The 18,318-nt window shown below is 29.7% G+C and overlaps 1 protein-coding gene across 1 annotated transcript in view; it reads right to left on the bottom strand.

Moving 5' to 3' along the window:
- Nucleotides 1–3,211: 3,211 nt before the first annotated feature.
- LOC118183252 (5-formyltetrahydrofolate cyclo-ligase-like) overlaps nucleotides 3,212–18,318 on the bottom strand; it is a 37,107-nt gene continuing 22,000 nt past the window's right edge. The window contains exon 5 of the mRNA XM_035352728.2: nucleotides 3,212–15,467. Coding sequence (XP_035208619.1) covers nucleotides 15,244–15,467 — 224 coding nt within the window. The 3' untranslated portion in view covers nucleotides 3,212–15,243. The remainder of the gene's footprint in view (nucleotides 15,468–18,318) is intronic.

Genomic DNA, 18,318 nt, shown 5'->3' with positions numbered 1-18,318 from the left:
TATAGAAACCTAAAAGATAAAGTGTATAGAATTAACAAAATTAATAACACAATTAAACAAATTCAAGTATTTACCGAAATTTGCAAAAACAATTTAGGGAAAGGAAAACATAATCTAATCTGAAAAGTTTAAAAGATCCTTTATATATATATATAACCTTTGTCTGATGAGAAGACAGGTATACCATTCTTGGACACAGCAGGATTGGCACCGTGCTCTCTTTAACCGATGAATCAAATTTTATTACACAGAGTGATTCTCGATACGCCTTCATCTAGAGAGAGACCGGACTCTCAATAGTCCTCAAACATGATGAAAATCGACCACTTGTGTGGAAACGGAATCTTTTTGTACAGAAGTATCGTGTTGGACCGCTTATCTTCGATGCGGCCGTAAAAGAAATCATGCTTTGCCCAATCAGCCAACTCTTTTCTATATTGCATGATCTAATCACGGTTTTCAAGGGCTACTTCAGTTGAAGTGTTGATGCTGGACTAATAAAGGTACATGAAAAAGGGTACTCTTCCGCTATAAGGACCGGATTCAGAAGTATATGTATGTTATATGTGCATATAGATGATATGTGTACACAAACATATACATATGTACATACACATATACATGAAAACATACATCCATACATTTCTAGACCCGATCCCGATAACAGAACAGTACTCGAAAAAGACAGCTATTGCAAAATCCGATGAACCATGGGCTCATATATAGGGAATTGTACATAGACCTGCGTTGTAGTTAACTGTTAGATGAGCTGCCAGCAGCCGCTTCTTTGCCTTCACCAAACAGAACAGTTGTTGATCAATCATAGACGTCCAATGCTTCAGTGCCTACCATGAGGTTCATTGTCTTTCTTCCATTTTTCAAAGATACTAACAGTGATATCTAGCGAACATCTGAAGGGGAATACCGTTTCAGATACCCAACTCTACCTTTTGGAACACCATAATCTGGCCTTTTATCAAAGTTACTCAAAATTAGCAGCCTGTTCTCTAACATACATATATAGTCGATAAAATGCTGCCTCAATACATTTAACAGGCCATTAAAAATATTTTCACACTGTTATATGAAATCTATGTCACTGAATTAGTACTATCCTGTACTGTGGAGTCGGTAGGAAAAATGACCGACTCCTGGAGGAATTTTAGACTCCCTCATATATATATATATACACATGAGTTACAGCTTATTTTTTTAATATAAAAGAAGTAATAGATGCTGCAGGAAAAAAATTGACGTCACAGCAAATTATTTACATTAATTAACATTTATTAGGAAATGGAAAAACTAGCATTAGTTATTTCTAAGAAACAGTATAGCTTCGGCAAGACCTTTGTTGGAGGGGCTAGAGATCCGATTTGATAAACTTCAGAGAAGTCTTTCCACACTAACTTGAGTAGGAGGAAGAGCTCTTACTGTTAGGGCTACTTCTTTTAAGTTTTCAGGATAGATTTTTATAAGTTCTAAAAGAGGTGTCTTGCAAGGGCAATCATATTTCTCAATTTCTTGAAAGGCCATGCAGAAATCTTGTTTGTATTTTTTCATTTTTATACCTAAATGCGCCTGGGTCTTTATTTTCATTCGCTTTGCCTTAGCCTTTTCAATATTATCCAAAAAATATGTCTCAAAATCAAATTTATCTTTGGAAGAGGATGATAGACTCAATTGCAATGTCTGCAGTTTGACCGTCCTGATTCGAATTCTCCAGTTGTTCTGAGAATAATTTCATTCTTAATGAAAGTTCATAAATGGCTTTCTTTGCCTTTTTAATTTGTTCCTCATCCAAGAAAATTCGGTGTTTGGGATCTATATATATTGAACCCGGCAAGATCTCATTGTCTAGCAAACTAGTTTCTCTTTTCTTCATTGAAGAAATGATTTGATTTCTTCGGCAATAAACCCTCCATTTCAGAAAGAACAAACATCACATTCTTCCATTCTAGGTCCTGTCAATTCCTCAGATTGCAGCTTTTTTGTGGCTATATACGGTGTAGAAAGATTTCTTATCGCATTGTTTGATCAATAATTGCTCTTTTTCCTAAGAATGGCTTCAATTTTGGGAGTTCTTGCTGCTAGTGCTGCTTACTTAAATTTACCAGTGAGATTTGTAACTAAATGAATGAATTTAATCACTAATGGCAAATATCACATCCATCCTCCTCCCTTATATTTATTTATTAATATGTCAATAAAATAGAAAATAACTATTTATTGATGTATATAGTACATAAATAAAAATAATAACTCAGCTTTTCATTATTTTTTTTTTCAATTCCTTTTAATTTCAAACTGTCCAACAAAAATTGGTGGCAGAATCGACCTGTTTTTAGCGACTCCAGCTCCGACTCCTTTTACACCAAAATCTGCATGACTCCGATTACACAGCCCTAGTACTATCTCTAAACATTGTCACAGTTTACAGGTACTAATCGCGTTTTGGTTGAGCAGTGTATGTACTTTTATATATAAAATCTGCTGAAGATAAAATTTAATAAACTCCCCCCCCCCCAAAACAGCAGGCACAAGACGTCATCGACGTTGGCACTACTAAGGCCGAAAGTAGAGGTCCCTTTATTATGGAGGCACCTAATAGGTGGGCCACCATTGCCTCCTATGATGGGACGGACTATTTACATCCATGCCTTCTCCTGGATTCGAACTCAGGCCTTCGATATGGCAATCAGGGTTACTAACCTGTCTGGAAGGCATTTAATAAATACAAAAGATTTTTTTTTTTTAATTTTGAGATAAAAATAGCGAAGTAGTTAAAATCTACAGAATACGATGAAAATAAATATAGGCTTTTAAATTTATTATTTTTATGCGCATATAAAACACTGCACAAAGCAAAAACAAATACAAAATGTGATGACCAGACTATTCATTTGGTAAAACACTCTGATGCCTTTCAGGATGTTGATTACATTACGGAAAAGCACTCAATCGTTATCTGCCTTATGGAAGTATTTTCCAAGGGAAACTGACGAAACACATTAAACATGGTGAAAATTCTGTAAAATCCCATGCAGTCAACTTTACTGGGATTTGAACTCAGGTGGTATTCAAATCATTCAGTGATTTTACCAGTTGGCAGCTTATATGCTTGATGCCTTTCTCAGAGGTTGCTATTAATGGAAAAGAACCCAAATTGTGCATTTATACAACCTGAAATTTATATTAAATACAAGACACATTTTAATTCAATAATTTATTTCACTACATTCATCCCAAATGGCAATAGAAACATCTTATTTATACAATTTTTAAAATATTATCATATATAAACATTTCTACTTGTATAAAAATAACACATATAAAAAATACTTTTGATTATAAACTAGTTTTCATTTCACAATTTAGACAGCAATCAAATTACCCATTTGAAGAGAAGATATAGCTAGAAGCATAAATTTCAAATTTAACAGCAACTGCACAAATTTTAGCATCTTTTCACAATATTAACATTTGTTCAAAAATATCTGCACTCTAATACAAATATGCATGTGTAATTAATTGAATATTTTTTAGCAAATATTTAGTTTAAACAAATTACTTATTTAAGAACTGATTTAGATATGTATAATAAAATATTATGCCACAAATTAGAAACAAATTTTCAAAATTAATCCCTGTCATCCAATTCTTACATTATGCTCATAATGTAGACACTATGTCAACTAAAAATTATTTCAAATTTGGGAAATGAAACTTATCATTTACCATTAGGGTTTAATATGAATTAAAATCGATTCATTCTAAACATAGATTTCATCTTGGATATGTAGTATTCTCTCTCTCCTTTCACTATCGCCAACTTGCTAAAGCTGCTCTATATACTTTTGGATATAATTCAAAAATCTAATAAAGTATTGATGTAATTCTTCAAGAACAGGAGCAATTTGAAACTAACGAAAACACCTTTCAGTAACTATAATAAAATTCTACACGGAATACCGATTAAATTTTTTCTTTCTTATAAGGATAATTTTGTTACTAGCCTGATGTTGAGAGTATTCTAGAAAAATATTTCTGAAACTGAATTCGTAGTTGTTGAGGGGATATGAAGATTTTTTTTAAAAAATCTCTTGTATTAAAAAAAATTTGCAAAATTCTTACTTTTGCAAAATTTATGCTACAAAACTATTTAACTTTTACTATGCTCTTTTTTAATTTTTACTCATGAAAATAGTTTCAGTAATTTAAAACTGTTATTTGCAATAAAAACAAAAACTGAACATTTTCTTTAGGTAATTACAGATCTATGTTATTTCATTTATGAGACTGAAATTTGCTGAAAATGATATGTTGAAAATGAACCATTTCCATATCAAAGCTAGCTTGGTCTTGCAGATTAAAACACACAGCCTGTAGTGCTACAGTTAGGGGCCAAAATACAATTAAATTAAATCTTGGGCAGGGGGGGGAAGAGGATCACTCACTTTTTTTAAATAATATAGATACATAAATTTATTACAATGAATATCTTCTTAACAAACTCAGAATTATTGAAATCTATTTATAACAGACCCAAAACATCTATCATTGATTATACAAGCTGGCTTCTCTAAATGCTTTAATATAGTATTTTAATAATAGCATAAATAATCAATATATTTCAATCAACATATTACACAATAAAATACATTATAATCTAAATATTAATTCAGTATCATCAAAAGTCAAATACTGTAAATAATGGTGATTTACTGTTCTCCCTTCTAAAGCATAACTATCCTACCTAAATCAAAGGTTTTGAAGATATTCATTTGTTTGCCCTGGGGGAGGTGAGGAAATCATGGCTTCCATAACATAGCTTTCATTTAAGTAACAAAAGAAGACATTATCAGAATGACTACACACATACTTTCACAATGAAATCTTGTTTAACATATACTAGTACAACACATATTAGTATGAATTTAGCCAAACATTACCCATCTAACTCATTATAACTTAAATTTAAATAATCTTGTTAGGTATTAATTAAAAAAGATAGGCAAACATCACATTCAATAATCACAGACAATGTCAACTGAATGTTCACAATATTCAGAATGACAGCTATTGAAAATCAATTCCTAACATTCAATACAGTTTTTCAGTTTTAAGAATAAAGCCCCATTTCCATTAGTGCGATGCGAACACATAGCGTCATTGGGAGAAATGCATACGCAGACAGACGAGCATTTACACTATTGCGTTGGATTTACAAGTACAGAAGTTCAGTGGTCGATTGCATTTATTGTCAACAAATGTCTCTGTATTTAACTTACGGGATTCGGACCCTTTGCTTATGAACTGTGAAAGTACAGCACGTTAGCAATTTTTAATAAGTAAGGCATATTATGAACATCTCTAATTGCATAGAAGCTGAAGTAATTTTTGAAAATTTCTTTGCATTTCTAGAAGCCTTAAATATTAATGAAATAATATATAATGGAAACTAAAATGTATTGTTACTGCAAAACAAATAAAAAAGTTTAAAACATTTAAAAATAGCTGGTACTTTAAAAATACAGAGCAAATGTAAAGAAAGATTCACAATATTTACACAAAATTTGCTATGCTTGTAACACCGATGACTGCCATGTGAGATTGTATATTTTTAAAATATGACCAAATTTGGGAAGAATATGAGTAATATATACAATTTTAGCATCAAATCTGTCATAGCTGGATAATTTATTGCAAATCTCGTTTTATGTGCAGTTATATTTTACACATAATTTATAAAATACTATTTTTAATTTATAAATTTTAAATTCATATCTCTTTTTATGAAAGTAGTTATAAAGATAAGCTTTCTTCTCTATGTCTCAGCATATGGATGTATATCCATATAAAAGTGAAACAAAATATTAATATATATATATATATATACAGGGAAGTACGATTTAAATTCATATTATAACTTTCAAAATAAATTCTTGTGGGGAAAATTTAAATAAATAAGAGCATAAATAAAACATTATATTTAATGCACATGATAATACAAATCAAATAAATTATTAAACACAAATATAGATCAAATTGGAACACGGAGCTAAGAAAGTTGCAAACAGGGTGGGGAAAAAGCATGGGATTCGAACTCACGATCCCAAAAGTCAAGTCCTGCCACTGTCAGCTTTACCACTTAGCTATTATCACACACATGTGATTAGCAATTTTGGCTTATATACATCATCAAGAAAATGAATTTTTTAAACTAAACTTTTTGGTCTTATTTCAGTGTGCTATTGTCTAAAAAATTCACCAGAATTTGTTCTTCAGCTTCTAGGGAATTTCTTACAAAAACATAATTTTAAAGTGGCGTTCTAATTGAAGTTAGATGGAGTGCTAAAAATATATTTTAAGTGAAAGATGTGCTTACAAATATATGTTAGCCAAAATTATATACTCATAAATAGAGAAATATAAATTTAACATACTTTTAATGCAGTAGAATATTTAAAAGGCTATCAGATTTAATTTACTAATAATATTATTAGTCTTTACCTGTTTAAAAAAAATCTTTTAATGCCATATCTGATTGGCTATAGCAGTTTCTTGACAATAATCACTACTGCTCTCTGCAAACTAGTACTGTAGTTGCAGTTATCTTATTTTTTCTTTTCTTTCTTTTCTTTTTTTTTTTTTAACTAAATTCAGTTGATTGCTGTCTTTTTCAGCATGCAGATTTCTCACTATAATGTTAATTCAGAAATAAGTATTTTTTAGCAAAGCATTCTTTCCCTGATTCAGCATTCATCGCTATTTCTGTCAGCATTAATTTTTGGTGACAACACCTGATTGCTCCTTTTTTACTACATGACCCCAGAGCTTCCACAGACATACAGATAGAAATTAAACATCATTGAACTTCATCCGATTGTCATCCATCATTGCACACCAGATTGCAGATGTCAATCAAAGTGAATTCGCTCGCTGATTGGAGAAACGCATATGCATCACATTGGCAACACAGTAATGGAAATGGGCCTTAAATCACAGTTTTCAATAAACAATACAATTAAAAGACACCTGCAATTATTTGTTGCCAGTGCAGTACAGCTGGAACTAAGAATAAATGGGTAAAAAATAGGAATTTCTGCCATTACAATAAAATAATCACATTAAATCTCCCTTTTTGAAGGGAAGGATTTTTTTTGATTAGGAACTGCAGCTATGAGATAAGAATTGTCAAACAAACTCTGACTTTTGAAGGCAAGACTATTTTGATTTCTTTACATACAATATTAATTTACATTGAGCAACACACAATACAAATTTTAATACAATCACAAAACTTTTCATTATAAAATTTTCAGTATTTACATAATACTACATCGATCACTGTGCATATACACATATAAGGGGGGAAATACATTTTATTTAAAATGGTTCAAAATATACATGAATCATTATAAAATAGATAATGAACGCTGATAATATTTGCAACCAACATAAAACTAGGTAATATACTAGTAAATTTTATTATATGTAGAGTCTAGGTAATACACAAAGTGATATGTTCATGTTCTGAAATATATTTGTCTAGTATACACATATAGATGGAAATTAATACTAAATCTAATATAACAACAGTACGACAAGAGTATAACTGATCATCATTATAAAACATATTTAGAAGTGTGCTGTTATCTCATATAGCACATTCTCTATATGAACACATTCAAACGAAAATACACTTCGAAAATCTGTTAATTTTACAAGTCAAGAAGAAACCTATACTGAATGTTTTATATTATAGATTTCTCTAATTTTGGAGAGTGTAAATTAAAAACATCTCAAACTTGCATTTTTGCAGAGAACAAGTGCTAAATTGCAAAATGAGGTTTTACTTCACACATACTGATTATGATGACGAATAAAAAATTACTAATAAAATGACCTTCATAATGTTGAAACAATAGTAATTTTTTTTTATATATTAAATTTATTACAATATTTTAAAAGCATTGCATAAAACTCTTATTAAGATGTTTTTGAATGAAATTTTTATATAAGAATTACCCTGTTTGGTGATAAGAAAAACTATGCTTGGCAATTTATTTCTATCCATGCTTTTTGAGTGCTATGAGATAAGTTTATATCTGGCTAACATAAAACTATATATCCCCTCTTTGCTAAAGTATTCATATTAATTCAGTTAACTTCTCTTAATATAAGGCTTTTTTTTTTCATTGATAACTATTACTTTTATCTTTTAAATGAAATACCTGTTAAAATTAAAATAATAAAATGACAAGAATTTAAAAAAAATATTTTTATACTTTTACGACAGCAACACATGGGGAACAATTTTCTTGATTTTTATATAAAACAGCCGTCTTTCAAATGTATCATAGGTAATGTCTTTGGTTTAATTCACACCTAAGTGTAACATTTTTTCATACCTTAAACACTTTTTTTTAGCTGTACCCAATTTTGCACTATGTCATAATGAAAAGGGATTAATTCCATTTTAGGTTCTAGAAATGAAAAAGAAAATATAAATGGTCTTATTGCTGTAATTATTCAAATATCTTTATTTTAATTTTTTATGAAAATATCTTTGGATGAGAACAAAATTATCTACAAAAGTTGCATGAATTACACAGTACTTTTTGAAGAGTTTTGTTAAATTAAAACACCAACAATAAATTTTAAAAAAATGCTATTAATATCACAAGCAGCTTAGAAATAGTTTTTTTAGTCACAAATAGCTTTTAACCATAATATTATTGCAGTATAATTACTAGATATCAAGAATGAAACAGTAAATTTATTTCAGCATGGTACCAATAACAAAATAACAAAAACCTAAGCAATATTCTTTCCTCATCATAATGAGTCAACATTTAAATTCAAGATAGAGTCATATAGCACAGCTAGAAGAGATAAAGTTACATAAATGTACCACATAATGCTTTATCATTCTAATGCATATGAAGTTTAAATGTGCTAATAACAAATTAGATAGATACATTGTGTAAAAAATAAACACATAGGGATATAGTAACACAAAAGTAAAAAATAAGTATGTAGTCTTGAAAACTTATGTAGCAATAAACATGTTTAAATGAGTAAGTTCTTTTTAACTGAACAAGTTCAAATTCATTACAGTGTATGATTACAAGAAACAAAAACTTATTAAAATGATTAATAATTTTTTGTGGTTTAAAATTTCATGTGATAAGTTCTCATTAGAAACATGAAAAAATAATAGCTGAATGTAGCCAAAAATTGATTTACCATTCCTAACTTTATTATTATTATTTTTTAATGTCAATAAAAATGCACATCATAGAGTAATTTTATTATAATAGGGAACTTCACTACATGTTAATTCCAATTCTTCTATAATAAACATAAAAGGCTACCAAGCTTACACTATGTAACATAATTCAAATACAGTAAAATTCCAAATACAACCTTATTAACTAGGGCATTACAGTCTATCTAGAAATTAAAAAAAGATTGGAAAGCTGGTTGTCTTTTCACTGTAAGCCAAATAAATATATATTTATTGAAGTGATTAGAAAGTGATTATTTACTGAAATGATTACTATAAAAGTGAAGTCCCCACCCTTGCTTTCAGTGTGTTCGACTTTACTCCTCACATTCTATTTCAACAGATATAATACAAAATTCCTATCAAACAGAAAAACATTCTTTAAAATTAAATTAAGCAGGTAAATAAATTTTTATTTGCCTTAATGCACAACCTACTTCAACTTAAATACAACAAAGAAATACGTCTTTGCCTACATTAAGTATAAAACTAAATATGCAATCTGTTTTTATTTTAGCTGTATTAAAATTAAACTAGATATTTTCTTACCTTTGACAAAACTAAATTATAACATATTTCTTTTAAATGAAAATTAAACTAAACTATTATTACTCATAGCAAGACCATGTACTTTCACTAATTACTGAACAAAAAAAAATCTAATCTATGTGTCATGTATATTCCTTTAAACTAATTTAGTAGCTTAAGAAAACACTATACTGAACACAATATATACACACATATATAACATATACAAATATATTGTGTATTAATAAAATTTTTATACACACTTATTTAACATCCTCATGAAACAATAAGAAAAATTAACTAATAATAAAAATACAAACACAAAATTAAATTAAAATGTAGTAGTAATAAAGTCTTATAATTAAGAAATAAAGCAAATTTAAAAAAAGCACAAAAAATGTAACAAATATTTTAAGGAGAAAAATAATAATAATAAAAAAATGAGAGACAAATAAAGTTTGATTCAAGCAAACTCTTTTCAGGGCAGAAGACTTGATTAAATAAATCCTTAGCCAAATTTCTGAATTTATAAAAGAGAAGATTAAATTCAAGAACAATAATTATTGTAATCTTGGCCACAAAAATTTTTTTTAAAATTCATTTTATGTATGTATTTTTGTAATTGTTTCATGAAGACATTAAAATTTTTTTATAAAAAACATTTTACTATTTCAATTCATTTTGCTGATACTGCACAAATTAAACATTTTCCTTGTAATTTCACTTTTATTAATATATTTGGTCAGGCTGAAAAATTTCACTTTTTCCTAATATTTCAGTTTATTCCTTCTCAGTTTCTTGGAAAATTATACAAAATAAAGGGGTTATGAAAACAAAAGCATAAAAAAAGTCAGCACAGTTTTATTTAGGTAAAAAATTATGATTTGGTGAGTACATAATCCAAATCACACATACACAGATCTTTTCATCTTAGTTATTTTTGTAAAAGGTCATTATTAATGTATTTTTAGCCCAATAATTACTGAAGAAGCCTGCATAATAATATAATGCAAAATTATTTTATTCCTGACTGGATGGAAACGCAACTAAGCGTAGCAAAGATTAGAAAAAAACTACAGAAGAATTCAGATTTTTTTCCTTAAAGCTCAAGTCAATTTTAATTATGTATGTGTTTTCAATATTTCATTTGAACTTGATAATAAGAAAAGGTTTCATAATATAGCACATATTAAAAAAAAATTCTAAATGAATGCAAACAAGTAACACTGCCTATAAAATATACACAGATAAAAATCTGAGCATATTATACACCAATAATATATAATCTATAATATACACAGATAAAAATCTGTGCATATTATAGATTAAACTATAATATACAGAGATATGAGTACACAAATATTAATTAAAAGCAACTACATGCTGTACAAAGGCCGTTTAGTTACTTCATAAAAGCAAGGCTTAAACATAAGGAGTGCTTATTTCCCCCAAATAGACAAGATGAATGTGTGTATGATATACCAGTCTTCTTCTGAAGGAGTTTTTATTTTACAATAGAGTTTAACTGCTGTCAGTTACATTTTATTAGCCTTTTGGCCCATACAAATAAAATAAAATTTCAAATGTCTAAATTTTGTTTTAAATAGTGTTTTGCATTTTGTTTTAAAGAGGAAAACAATTTAGCAGCTTAATCTTTGAGAAATTAAATAAAAATTCCTTCCATATACCAAACATGCATTACAGTAAATTCATATTTGACCTACAAGAGGTAAAAAAAAAAAAAAAAAAAAAAAAAAAAAACCACAACTAAATTTTCCTTCTTTTTGGGGGGAAGGGGGAATACCTAGATGGGCCACTGTTCCATTTTTGTATACAGCTAAGTCCTAGTCCACATATTTCGAGGGTGCCCTCCTCTTTTTTGAGGGTGGGAACGATGAAAAAGAATTTGAATTTTGAAATAAGAAAGCTTTAGAAATTACCAAGATCCAGCAAAAGAGCTGAATTTTATATTTTATAACATCTTTTGAAATTATAGGTAGCACTTCTAGCTATTTTAGTGCACAATCTTCAGTCTCTCTCAGAGTTTAAACTGCACCGGAGCCCACTGGAACCCAGCTCCAGTACTTCTCAGTTTCTGATGTAAATCGTAATTTTAAATGGAACGTAATAGATCCCTAAGTAAAAAGGCTCCAGTACTTCTTTTATGTAAGGGAAACACTGTTTCAATAGGACACATTTTATTTAAAAAAAATATATATACCTTTAAAATCAATTATAACTTCCGAATTCATGTCTATCTTTCTCTGGGAAATATTTGATGAAGATTAAGACTTTCAAGGAAAGAAAAGCCGCCATCCATATTTCAAAGGCTTATTCTCCAGGTAATGCAATAAATTTATGAAAGCAGTTTATTGAAGGAATATTTTGCTCCCAAAAGTATTAACTGTGATTATCTTGGTCTTCCACATCCAGTGCTGGTAACCTCTCACTGCAAAGCTCCTGCAGACTTGAACTATGTAACGAAATATGGGGTAAAAATATTGTCACTTAAAGCAGACCTTAAATTTGTTTTTGTGATGTCATTATATCGGATTTGGAGAAAATTGTTTCGGCCAGTGGAATTCTGCTTGACAGATAGAATTACATTGGTAAGGTATTGTGATCAGAAAGCATTGGACACTTTTCTCTTTCTTTTCAAAGCTACAATTCTCCATAAAATTTCTTTCCATACTCTTAGATATTTTCTAGCATTCTCTCCATTTTCATTAGTGACGCTTTAATTGCTTTCCATTGGTATGCTGGAAAAATAATAGTTCCCCACTCCATTGAAACAGTATGTTTTAGTGAATATTTAAGGTCTAAATTCAGCCACACGCCAACTGAGCTATTTGCCTATTTCATAGTTTTTGTATGAAATTTAAGTCCAATTGCAGCCCCAAATAAGACTAGCTCCGATATTTTATTTCTTTTCTTTAACTATTTATCATTAATTTAAAAACTTATTAATTTTTCATTTACATCTTTACACTTATCAAATTTTAATTTAATTATTTTAATTATTAGTTTTTTCAGTTAATTTATTCACCCCCTTCTTTCTGATGGCCTTCTAGAGGGATCCAGCACTTCTGATTTTAGAAATTAAGCCCTGGTCTCTCTTAGAATTTTGTGTAGTTTAGCAGCATATACACACATTTATCTACTTTATTACCAATATTTATCTGGCCAATGTTCGAATTCTCAGCCTTCTAATCACTTTTGGTTCCCATTTACAATATTTAATTCCTGGTCTATTAGGGAAAATCTAGAATTTTTCACATTTTGAAAAGGCAATGAAAATACATTAAGAGACTGAAAATTTCAAACTGAAGTGTGGTCCATATAAAATGTAACCTACTGATCTGTGTTAAATATATATAAACACCACTACATCTTGTTTAAATAAATGCTCCAACATTCAAATAGTTGAAACATCTAGTATTATCATTATGTTGTGATAGCACTCATAATTTTGAACACGAATGCATTCATATTCTGGACCTGCTATATTTTGGAATATAACGCTATTTAAAAATATATTCTACCAGATGTCTTCTTATAGTGTTACTATAAAGAAAATATTTAACAATAAACTGCAAATTTTGGCAAAATTGAAAGTTACTGAAGAAACTATAAAACATTGGTCTCAAACTCAAATTTGCATGTGGGCCAAATGTTTAACCTAAAACCTGCTGACAGACCATAATCTTTCTTAAAAAAAAATTATTAACAAATTTATACTTACTTTTTCTAATCCAAATCTAAAGTTTGGTACCTACTTGTACATTTTTGTTGGTTACATTTTGCAATTAAACTATACTGATAGCTACATCTTAAATTCTTAGCTTGACATTTCTCCCAAATAATTATAACATGCAAAAAACTTACTTTAATTTAAACTAAAAATAAACAACTAAAATAAATTAGAAAAAGATTAAAAGAGAAAATATACCAAGTGGAACAAAACTTTAGATAATAACAACTCGTTCTTTTTCTTATTTATTAAATTTTCCTTCGACACACAAATAAAAATATGCATGTTTGTAAGTGATTATAAACGTCTTTATTTCTTACTAAAGCTTGATACTTGACAGTGTTACGATTCTGATAAAGTGTGTAACCTTGGTGAAAAATTACTACAAATTACCTTCATCACAGATGTTCACTGGTCAACTGGTTCTTTCTCACTAGTTTTCTACTGTGAAAAAAAAATCTGTTTACACAGAGGTAAATCCCCAAATTAAGCAATTATTTTTAGTACAAGAATTCGTTACTGAGCTTATTTATTCTTTGTAAAGTACCAACAAAGTTAATAAAATCTGTACCTAAAAATCTGTAAATAAAGATTTATATCCCTCTACAATTTGATTATCTCTATTTATAGATTTTGTGGTGCATTATTCATGTTTGATTTTAACGGAAATGAAAATAATGTAAACTTGGATTTCAAATAAGTAGACTCCTGAAATCTCTGCAACATCATACTTGCATTAAATAATAACGGAAATGTCTTTGCAGGCTGCCAGTTTGAGATCACTGCTATAAAATTCCCAACTGCCAAATTAAAAAAAAAAAAAAAAAAAAAAAAAAAAAAGGAAAGAAAGGATTAAAGCCCTGTATCAAGAATGGTAGCATTTCTCAATCTTTCTAAGCTAGTGTAACTCATGAAACGATATTCAAATCTCAATCAAGCCCTATATGAAAACCAGTATTTATTACAATTAATAGTTTTTGCCTCTTATGCAGTTTATTTTGAAAACATATTTTTTCATAATGAATGGCAATAAGCAAAAAGTAGCATATTTTTTGTATGTTTATAAACCAAGACGGGGGGGGGGAATCAAAATGCTTGTTGAAAAGACTTGATACAGAAGTTTTTTGTTTATCACCTCCCAAAAAAATCTTGCATAACATATGGAAGCAGAAGATAAATAGATAAAACTCACTACAATAATTCTCATTCATATTCATGAGTACTTCATAAGTCATTTAATGACAATTACTTGAAAAAGTATAAGATAAATTATCAAATTCTAGTATTAATATTTAGAAAATTCATGTAAATTATTAAATATATTAATATGAAATTACAAAATGATTCAATACACTTATATGTAACTTATTTATTGCTATTTTTTGCAGAACTTCACAAAACATCTGAGCTTTGTGAAACTCCAGCCGCAAAATCCTGCTTCAAAGGGCAGATTCCATTTTATACTGGGCTCCCTAGATCATTCTATAAGCATTAGCTCAATTTTTTCAAAATTAAAATATCTGACAAGAATACATATAAGTTTTCTAATAAAATTTTACTTAATTTGTTCTTCTAGTAAAAACATTTCATATAAAATTTGATTTAAATATATCTAATTTTAAAAACAGATATGTTTTATTTGTCAAAGGATATGCACATAAAAAAAAATTATTTAATCATCAGGATACATAACTTCATCAACCATAAAATCATGGACATCAACTGGAATGCTGTGAAGTATTTGTTCTCTAAATGCCAATCCTATAGTATAAGGTCTTCCGTGGGGGTCATGAGAGCAGTTCTGAACATAAGCATCATAGTAGCCTTTTCCACCACCAAGGCGATGCCCCCTTTTTGTAAAAGCTAAACCAGGTACAATCATGAGGTCTAAACCACCTAAAATTAAAATAGTTCATTTTTCTACATAAAATAATAATAAAAATGGCTTAGGGTTATATTTAAAAAAAAAAAAAAAAAACATATAAAAGAAAAGGTTCTTAATCATAATTACTAATGCAAAATAATGAATACTCCATATAAAATTTACAACTTTTTTCTTCCTTTTCGTTTTCCCTTTCCTTTTTCCTTTTTATTTATTTATTTACATATATATATATATATATATATATCTGCTCATGCAGCAAAATTAGATACTACCATTAAATTTTCATAAGCTAAAACAAAGAGAGAAGGAAAAAATGAATATTCCAATTACTGAGACTTTGGATAAAATAAATTTGAAAAAAATGTCTGCTTTTTTGTGGTTTTGCAGCTGAGGATGGTGGTTCGGTAAAATCATCGAAACTAGTCCTGTGAAAGTTTTGAAAATATAACGCTGGTTTTTGTTGTTTGACTTCTGAATGAGTATTTGTTCGGCATGTTATTGTGTCTTAGGTACAATGTAGTTTTGCACAGGCTTTTGGATAAAATGAATTTGAAAAATAATACATACAATCTAGTCCTTCGCATACTTATATCGGATTTAAACGAAAATTTTTTGCCATTGCAAATATCGTCTGTGCAAACAGTCCACGGAGGTGTGTTTAATGGTGTTTTGTAAAACAATGTTTGGCATTTGAAAGAAACAGACTTACTTTAGAACCCTGTGTTGTGATTTTTCTATAAAATATCATTATCATTAAGTACAAGGTGTCTGAAATGGAACTACCATGACTCCAGATTAGAACCATCATTTATATCCAGTTCTGTTGCAAAAAGTCAGCTACAGAATTCACCAAATTATATGTATAGCTTTAGGTACTAATGTTGTATCATATGACACTGTGATGGTTTGGTACCGAAAGTTCAAAAACAAGGACTATGACATTCAAGAAGCAGAGTGCTCTGGCCAGCGTACTGATGTTCTTGTGGCCTGCCTGCAAGAAATTAATGGAAAAAGATCAGCATGCAACTGCTTGAGAACTTGTTAAGGAGTTAGACATTACTGCTATGTCTGTTATTTGTGCAATGCACTGCATAAACCTGATGAACAAACTCAATCACTGGGTACCACATGAAACGACTCGAGCAGATATGGACAGATGTGTTCAGGCCTGCACTAATCTGCTCAAATATAAATGCAAGGGTAAAATTATGGACTGGATCATTACTTGTCAAGAAAAGTGGATTTGTTTCAACAACACAGGCCAAAAAGAGGGTTGGTCTGCGGTCGGTGAGCTCGTCGGCAGCATCGCAAAGTGCAATATGACTGACAAAAAGATCATGCTCTGTATCTGGTGGAATTGCCGTGGTATTATTCCCAAACAGCATCTGGGAAAAGGTAAAACCCTTGACAGTACGGTGTACAGTGTGATGCTAATCCGTGTTGACGCTGCTATCAAGGAAAAATGGTTGTACTGAGTTCCAACATGAAAAGGTAATGTTCCATCAAGATAATGCAAGACCACGTGTCTGCATTCACCAGCTGGGCTCTGTACGGACTCAAATGGGATCTTTTGTCATGCCCATCATATAGCCCCAGCATGCTACTTTGAACCTCTACCTTTTTTCTCACCTATAGCTACAGCTTACTGATGCTATCTTCCATTCTGGACAGGACGTCCAAAATGATGTTAATCTGTTTTTACACTCGCGGCCTGCTTTAAAAAACTACCAAAATGCTGGCAGAAAACCATACATTTTGGTGGTGATTACTATGTGTACTAAAGGCACTGTTTATGGTTTTTTTCCCCTAACTTTATTAAGAACGTGTTTTGGCAGAAAACTTTTGCCACAGCCAGATGATATATATACATATATGTGTATACAATACTTTGTTATTGTCATGGCCCTCAATATTTAAACAACAAGAAGTGGAGGAAAAGTCTTTACCTCTTCAAATAGGTATCATCTTGAAGGATAAAAGGTAAGAAATTTTGAATTCCACTAAATTTTTATTTTTACAGATTTGCCAAATTAAACATTAATAAAATTTGCTGACCTCATCAAACTCTTTATTATACCAAAATACAAGCTAGAGTTATAATTATTTACAACATTTCCATACATAGAATAATTATATTATATTAGAAGAAAAATTTAGTTAACAATATTAAGTGAATTATGATGAAGACATAATTACAATGAGAAATACAAAAATGAAATGATAAATATATTATTTAACAGATGATATTGAAAAATACAACAACAACTCAAGATATGATAACAATTGTTAGAGATATAATATGCAAACCTAGTACAGAGGCTGTTCACACATTTTTTAGACGATGTATATTGTATTCATAAAACTAAATTACATAAAATTCTTGTGTTTTAAATGTTCTATTTGACATCACTTACTCTGAACTATCTTTCGAAACCGTAATTTCCAGGATAATAATGCCTTTTGAAGTGGCAGAAGAGGTATTCTATCCCATTCCTCCCGAACAACTTTCCAGAGTCCTGTTAGGGTTTTGGGACAACGTTTGGATAATGCAGTTTTTAAAAGTCCGAAAGCACAAAAATCCATAGGTGACACATCGGGTGATTTAGTAGGGATATCAGTGAAGGGTATGGCCTTGATACCAGTTCTTTTGTTCAATTTCTTTTAGGAAATTTATGGATTTTGATGTGTGACTGCTAGCTTTGTCCTGATGGAGTCTCACAGATTGATGGCACTGAGGGTAAAGCGATGGCATTTCATTCAGAAAAATTGGCGATAAAATATGTTCCTGATAGTATTTGAAGTTAATCTTGACATTTTTTTGCACTCTCTTTATTTTTAACTTGCCATTATAAGGAAAACCAG

Source organism: Stegodyphus dumicola, chromosome 4 (assembly GCF_044657685.1).
Source record: "Stegodyphus dumicola isolate Sdum_Otavi_A_Nest chromosome 4, ASM4465768v1".
In the NCBI taxonomy this organism is placed as follows: domain Eukaryota; kingdom Metazoa; phylum Arthropoda; class Arachnida; order Araneae; family Eresidae; genus Stegodyphus; species Stegodyphus dumicola.
The sequence above is the reverse complement of the archived record's forward strand: the minus strand, read 5'-3'. Positions and strand labels throughout refer to the sequence as shown.